This window comes from Schistocerca gregaria, chromosome 10 (assembly GCF_023897955.1).
Source record: "Schistocerca gregaria isolate iqSchGreg1 chromosome 10, iqSchGreg1.2, whole genome shotgun sequence".
Taxonomy (NCBI): Eukaryota; Metazoa; Arthropoda; class Insecta; order Orthoptera; family Acrididae; genus Schistocerca; species Schistocerca gregaria.
In genome coordinates, this window is record NC_064929.1 from 188,843,835 (window position 1) to 188,852,007 (window position 8,173).

Sequence of the window (8,173 nt, forward strand, 5' to 3'; positions counted from 1 at the left end):
ACCCACACCAAACAGTTCCATTAGGTGTGATGACAGAATCGTTCTCTGTTAAAAAGCTCTCATGAGGCTGTGTGAGACGTAGAGTCACATCTGGAAGCGCATTCTACGTTGTGTGACGGCTAAGTGACAAAAGTCATGGGATACCTCTTAATATAGTGTCGGACCTCCTTTTGCCTAGGGTAGTGCAGCAACTCGACGTGATATGGACTCAAAAAGTAGTTGGAAGTCACCTGTAGAAATATCGAGCCATGCTGTCTCTGTAGCCGTCCACAGTCGCGAAAATCTTTTTGGTGCAGAATGTTGCGCACGATTGACCTCCAGATTATGTCCCATAAATGCTCCAGGAGATTCGTCCCGGGCATTCTGGTGACCAAATTATTTTCTCGAATTGTCCAGAATGTTCTTCAAACAGTCGCTAAGAAATGTGGACCACTAACGTGGCGCATTGTCATTCACAACAATTCCATAGTTGCTTGGGAACATAAAGTCCACGTATCCAAGTAGCCGAACATAGCCGAAGGACTCACTCTATTCCTTGTTAACACACTCCACAACGTTCTAGAGCCACCACCAGCTTCCACAGTTTATTGTTGACAACTTGAGACCATGGCTTCGTGGACTTTGTACCACACTCGAACCCTACCATCAGCTCTTACCAACTGATGTTACGACTCACTTGGTCAGACCACTATTTTCCAGTGGCCAAGATTCCAACCGATATGGTTACGGGCCCAGGAGAGACGCTGTAGGCAATGCTGTGCTGTTAGCAGAGGCACTCACGCGGTCGTCAGCTGCAAAAGCCCGTTGTTGTCGTTGTTGTGTTCAGTTCAGAGACTGGTTTGATGCAGCTCTCCAAGCTACTCTATCCTGTGCAAGATGCTTCATCTCCCAGTACCTACTACAGCCTACATCCTTCTGAATCTGTTTATTGTATTCACCTCTTGGTATCCCTCTACCATTTTTACCCTCCACGATGTCCTCCAACACTAAATTGGTGATCCCTTGATGCCTTAGAACGTGTCCTACCAACTGATCCGATCTTCTAGTCAAGTTGTGCCACAAAATCCTCTTCTCCCCAATTCTATTCAATAACTTCCCATTAGTTATGTGATCTACCTATCTAATCTTCAGCATTTTTCTGTAGCATCACATTTCGAAAGCTTCTATTCTCTTCTTGTCCAAACTGTTTATCGTCCACGTTTCACTTCCATACTTGGCTACACTCCATGCAAATACTTTCAGAAACGACTTCCTGACAAATCTATTCTCTACGTTAACAAATTTCTGATCTTTAGAAACTCTTCCCTTGCCATTGTCATTTATATCCTCTCTACTTCGACCATAATCAGTTATTTTGCTCCCCAAATAGCAAAACTGCTTTACAACTTTAAGTGTCTCATTTCCTAATCTAATTCCCGCAGCATCACCTGAGTTAACTCGACTACATTCCATTATCCTCGTTTTGCTTTTGTTGATGTTCATCTTATGTGCTTCTCTCAAGACACTGTCCATTCCGTTCAACTGCTCTTCTAAGTCCTTTGCTGTCTCTGACAGAATTTCAATGCCATCGGCGAACCTCAAAGTTTTTATGTCTTCTCCATAGATTTTAATTCCTACTCCAAATTTTTATTTTGTTTCCTTTACTGCTTGCTCAATATACAGATTGAATAACATTGGGGATAGGCTACAACACTGTCTCACTCCCTTCGCAATCACTGCTTCCCTTTCATGCCCCTCGACTCTTATAACTGCTATCCTCTGTACAAATTGCAAATAGCCCTTTGCTCCCTGTATTTTACCCCTGCCACCTTCAGAATTTGAAAGAGAGTATTGCAGTCAACACTGTCAAAAGCTTTCTCTAAGACTACAAATGGCAGAAACGATGGTTTGCTTTTCCTTAATCTAGCTTCTAAGATAAGTCGTAGGGTTAGTATTGCCTCACGCAAAATCCCATTAACTCCATATTTCGCTGCACTGCCCTAATGGTTAAGTTACTCGTATGTAGCACATTCATCCCTGCGATTATGTCATGCAGTATTGCTTGTCAGCACTAACAACTTTACGCAAACGCCCTGTTCTAGTCTCTTAGGGACTCCAGCGTTCCACCAGCACCGGCAGTAGAAGTGAAGCTTACCTACGAGTGGGTTTGGTATGAGTATCTCTGTCCAGTTGCCGTCCGCGCGACTGGAGGGGAAGGTGGTGACGGCTGTGACGTGGTGGCCCCGCCGCTCCAGCGCCCTCAGGAAGGTCTCGGCCAGCCCCCACTGGCTGCGCCCTCCCGCCTGGAACAGCCCCAGCACCTGGGCCGCCTCCAGCTGAGTCGGCACCGCTAGGCACAGCACGGCGCACAGCGACCACACGACCACCATCTGCAAGTTCACACCGGAAGTCAATAAGCTGGCTAGTTCTAGGACGGACCAACTCGACATACCACTCATTTTCATTCCTCATACAGTGAATTATCTCATCCTGCCAGTTGCACGATTCAGTCTCCAACGATGCTTTGTGGGCGAGTGCTGCAGTGTCTCCAGCACGCTCGTCTATCGCGGCACGTTGCACTTTTCAGTTTGAGCGCACAGTCCGCATGTGAAGTTGCCTAGAAAATAGTCTCTCTCACCAAGCACGAAGTACTGCTTCGTGTTTCGCCTGAAATCACGCTGCCTGCATCATGTAACTGACGTGCGTTTTATTTACCATGACAGGTCTCTGCTGTATACTGCAAAGGATATGAAGACGATCCTGCAGCGTTTCCGATGGCATGTGTTCGATCACCCACCATACTGAACTGACTTGTATATCTCTGATTTTGATCGCTTCACACACATGAAACTCTAGCTATGAGGACAGCATTTTGGCACCGTGAGCGAGCTGCAGACCAGCGTGCGAAATTGGTGGAGGGCGCAGGCAGATGCCTTCTGCGTCGAGGGCACTGGAAGGATGGTACCACACTATGACAAACGTCTGAGTCGGAGCGACGACTATGTAGATCCCACGCCCGGGTTCCCCGGTTCGATTCCAGGCGGGGTCAGGGATTTCCTCTGCCTCGTGATGACTGGGTGTTGTGTGATGTCCTTAGGTTAGTTAGGTTCAAGTAGTTCTAAGTTCTAGGGGACTGATGACCATAGATGTTAAGACCTATAGTGCTCAGAGCCATTTGAACCATTTGACTATGCAGAGAAGAAGCTGGAAGGTGGAACTAAATATTGCAAATACAGTATTTTTTATTTTCACTGTGGTTTGCATTTCACTACTAATCGGAAATTAAAAAAGAAAAGAAGAATGCCTCATGTACTCAATTTTCCCGTCCAGGAAGATGGCGAAATAACTCAGATCCACCTTATTGTACAGGAGATGGACAAAACTGTTGAGGATTTTGGTCGCTTGTTGACATATTGCCTGTTGACTTCCGTCCCATGTTCTTCGTCCTAGGTTTATTTCACTTCCTTCTGGCATTTTGCCAGTATAAGCGGCTGGCATTGTCCAGGCTTCACACTCCAATGCTGGTGGCAGAATGGTTCAAAATGGCTCTGAGTACTGTGGGTGGCGCGGTTCCAGACTGAAGTTCAAAAATGGTTCAAATGGCTCTGAGCACTATGGGACTTAACATCTGTGGTCATCAGTCCCCTAGAACTTAGAACTACTTAAACCTAACTAACCTAAGGACATCACATACATCCATGCCCGAGGCAGGATTCGAACCTGCGACCGCAGCAGTCGCGCGGTTCCGGACTGAGCGCCTAGAACTGCTCGGTAACAGCGGCCGGCAGGTGGCAGGATGGAGTCGAGGTCGCCTGCAAAGTGTTCTGTGCAGCAATGGATACTCCACTAGTTGCGTAAGAAATGTCTGAGAAGGGACACGTTGGAGATACGGGCTTTCTGTCACACATCCCCAGGATGAAGGACAGAATCAGTTGCATATTTCGCGAACACGGCGTGAAGACTTTTCACAAACAGACATAGATGACCAATGAATGTCTCAAATCGGCAAAGGACAAAAGACACCCACTTGCAATATCGGAATCATACCGCATACCCTATACATGTGGCAAAGTCTATGTGAGAGGCAGTATTCTATTTAATAGCTGTGGGTTACATTGTTACTCTACCACATATCAATCATCGGGAAGAAATATTATCAAAAACCAATTACAAAAACATCTTGAAACAGAAGATTTGGGTAAACAACACAAATTTCCATTTTGAAGCCAGGGCAAATTGTTAAGATATTAAAGAAACTAAGTTCATTTGCAGATACCACGAGTTCCATGATACCAGACCTTCAAGGTACAAAAGGGTGGACCACGGATGAAATGTGGCTTAACAGCCTCTAAGACACTTTATTAGTTCTAAAATTTTACTCACCACAAATCTCCGTTACTAAAGAATTATCGATATCTTCAAAACAGTTACAATATACATTGAGATAACAAAAGTCATGGCACTCCCGGCGTTGTGCAGCAACTCGACGTCGCAAGGAATTCAAAGAGTCGTTTGAAGTCCCCTGCAAAAACTCTGAGCCATGCTGACTCTACAGCAGTCCATAATTACGAAAGTGTTGCCGGTGCAGGATTTTGTAGGTGTACTGACCTCCCGTTTATGTCCCATAAATGTCCGATGGGATTGACTTCGTTCTGGGTAATCAAATCATTAGCTTGAATTGTCCAGAACCTTCTTCAAAAAAATCGCGAACAATTATGGCGCTGTGACACGACACATTGTCATCCATAAAAATTCCATTGTTGTCCACGAATGGCTGCAAGTGTGATCCAAGTAGGCAGATGCTGATTATTAATCACAATTTAAGCGTTGGCAGGTTTAGAACCCAGGACTGAGGAATTCTGATTACTAATCAAAGACGCTACACTCCATTTTTTTATAGGGCGAAGACATAGAAAGTATGTCCTCGAGGGCAAAGTGGGCAGGAGTCACTGAACAAGGCGTTGGCACGATGTCTCCGTTATCAAACAGGAACATAGGAACCCCTATACCACGGGTGTATTAGTATATATTGAGCCAAATTGCGAGAATCTAGAGTCAATGTAAGTTGCAATAGTTATTCGGAAATCGGAGATGAAGAGGCTTGCGCAGGATAATGAAACTTGGATAGCTGCATCAAACCAGTATTCGGATTGAAGACCACAACAACAAAATGCGGAAGGAATTAATATGTTGTCCGACATTTTCCGTAAAGAACTGTCCCTCGAAATTTCAATAGAAAACTTCTGTGTGACGCATTGCCTCTCTTGTAGCTTCTGCCACTGGAGAATTTCTGTAATGCTGTCACGCCGACGCCGTGATGAACGCGCCGCTCTTGTTTGGATTATCGACATTTTGGATAGCCATAATACCTGCTTAGATAATGTTTTCTGCTACCGGCTCATAGTGTATCACAGATGTGGACACTTTTGGCTATGAACGTGGACGACTATATCTCGCTTCACATGTCTTAATAAACGGTTTTGTTCCGCTGTATTTTAGGTTGAAAGGGTACAGTCCGCCCGAAATTGAAAATAGATAAAACATTCTTTGTCGGAACAACATATTTTTTTTGTAATAATAACTCAATTTCACTTAATACACTGAAGCCGGATACCAGTGTAGGAAAGAATGACAATTTATTTATTTAATTGATCACATGTGTACTCCCACAAAATAATTCCCTATATCCAATTTGGTGAGATCTGCGAAATGAATCAATGTATGGTCGTCTGCTAACTGCAGATAGTGAATGTGCAATATATGATCATCTTTGTGACGGTCCTTTGGTCACCTTTGGTGGAACCAAAGAGATGAAATTTACCTGAGCTTTGAGCGCCTGAAATGTGGCTGACCAATACGGTGACATGGTACTCCCCCACCTCGAGGGAGGTGCGAGCTGACCTGAAGAACGGCCACGTTTCAGCACTCTGGCGCTGGATCTTGCGTTGGTAAGACCTGTCTCAAGTGTGCAACGTAAAGACAAAAGAGTGGAGAGAATGATATGCATGTGGAATACTTAAGAGTAGTTTGGAATAATTATTTCTCTGTTTCAGGAACTTTTGGGGGGAGAATAAAACGACCGGCAGGTAATATTAAGGGGATCGTAGTAATCTTCGGAAGTGACCAACGGTCACAATGAAACTATGTGTAACAATAAGTTGAAATACTTGCGAGTGCTAGTACTAAGTGCTAAAGTTAAGCTGAATTACTAGCGTGTGCAGGACTTGAAATTAGAGACGAGTACTTCGACGTGGTGAGTACTGTGTGAGTCTCAATCTGTGTATGAGACAAAGGATAAAAGGAGGTACTCGTCCGTTGTATCAGTTGAGAACTCGCGTGTGTGATGAATATGACCTTAATATTACTTTGCGTGTTATGTTTCCGTGTGACGTTAGATTCAAACTCTAATACACTGAGAGAGAAGTAAGGTGAGTCAGCCGTCTATCCAGCAACGCCACCTGGCTTGCATTGCACAGGAAGACGTGCATATATCCTCCAGAGTTCGTAGTAGGAAAGAAAAGTTACGAAGTGGGGCAGTGTCGTGTGAAACTGGGATGAATACTAATTGAAGTGGGAAAGCTGGAAGTGAAGTGATTCTAACATTGTGACTATTCTTTGTGACGTATGTTCCCAGTGTGATGTATTTCATGTAATTTAAGTATGTGTGGTTTGCATGGGAGAGTAGCAAGATAGGTTTAGAGGCAGTGGGTTATGCATGCTCCTTTTTGTACCGCTCGTCTGGAGGAAATTTTCGTGATGATGGGTGTGAGAGTCGAAGTGTGAGATATAGCAAAAGATCCACCATCCTATCCAGAAAGTGCACTGTAGTGTTAGACAATTATGAGACCATAAGACAGAGAACCACCAATGTAAAGCCATGCCAACTGGGCGGAGTTTCTCGTGTGTAATTGTTGTATACAAATGTAGTAATAGAATAATAGAATTTATCGGAATAAAAAAAAAGAGGTAGTGAAAAGAAAAAGATTGGTGGCCTTGTTCTTCGAATAGTGTGTAGTCATGATATCCAGAATTTATAATGCGTGCGCCATTCACATTCAGTGCGATGGCCACTTGTTGATCAAAGCCGTTGAGTAAGAAAGAAAATGTGTAGTGAACTATCAGAGTTATGTAAATTACTAATAGTCAGATGTGCGTTATCCGTTTCCGTTGCGTAATGTTCAAACATGAGAATAATTTGTAGCTTAATTGTGAGTACTAGAGCTCATAATCAGCCATGGATGTTACACGAGAAATAACAACAAATCCACTCGCTTGGCAGACCACTCATCTTGTAGGTCTGACTGCTTGTTGCCACAGTATGAGCAAGGCATGTGGGTGCCTCTCAAGGTTATACACAGTCACAAGAAATATTACTTCCAACCTTTCTGTAACTGTACCATTACAGCTCTATCGTTTTTCTTTACCTTCACTTCATATTTTAGAGCTGGCATGTCTCCAGGTTTAACACATAAGCTATCCTAAGAGCTCATTTCCACACTGTTGACTCGCTCGACAGCAACACTACGTACACTGGACACACACGCTGCTGGTACGACGAAGCCAGTTTCACCACACCAGGTTCATCAAGCAGTGCTGCCAACTTACTTCCATTGTACGTCGATATTCGCATGTACTCCCGCAGCATAGGACAGCGATTCGCCCTGGTACGTTGCGACTGCTGAATGGAGGCGGCCTGACGTCGCGCGTCCCGCCTCTATCGCCAGCCGTGTGAACTGACCTTACCAGATAAAGGAGCCGTCTTAAGTGCGTGACACAGCAGCAGCGCACTCGCGTGAGGGCACAGATAGCAAAACTGTTCATCACAAGTGGATGTGACGATAAGATCTGCTGTCTTCTGCTGAAATTTAAAAGCCGATTGTTGATTTATATGTACGTCAATTACCCTCCATAAAAGTAAACGTTGTATAAAAATTCATCAGTTACAGTTGTCAGCTTGCACACATGTGTGAATACGAAAATTTCGTTCATGATTAAAATCAAATACAGAGTACCGCTTGAGTCTTTCTGCCTTAACGCTTCCTGTTGTACGACAAACATCCAGTAATAATTTCTTCCTGAACTAGGGACCATTGCGAAACTTTCGCACTATTAATTTTAATAACAGTGTTTGGAACAAATGTAGTCGCTGGAGAAGAGTAGCAGTGAGAATAAAGGGAAATCATATTTAAAAATG

The 8,173-nt window shown here is 44.1% G+C and overlaps 1 protein-coding gene across 1 annotated transcript in view; it reads right to left on the reverse strand.

Annotated features, from left to right (window-relative positions):
• The window catches only part of LOC126293469 (UDP-glycosyltransferase UGT5-like), a 49,294-nt gene extending 41,588 nt beyond the window's left edge, over window positions 1-7,706 (reverse strand). The window contains exons 1-2 of the mRNA XM_049986712.1: window positions 7,585-7,706; window positions 2,135-2,369 (exon numbers count right to left, since the gene is read on the reverse strand). Of these exons, the coding sequence (XP_049842669.1) occupies window positions 2,135-2,369; window positions 7,585-7,590 (241 nt within the window). The 5' untranslated portion in view covers window positions 7,591-7,706. The remainder of the gene's footprint in view (window positions 1-2,134; window positions 2,370-7,584) is intronic.
• Window positions 7,707-8,173: the final 467 nt, after the last annotated feature.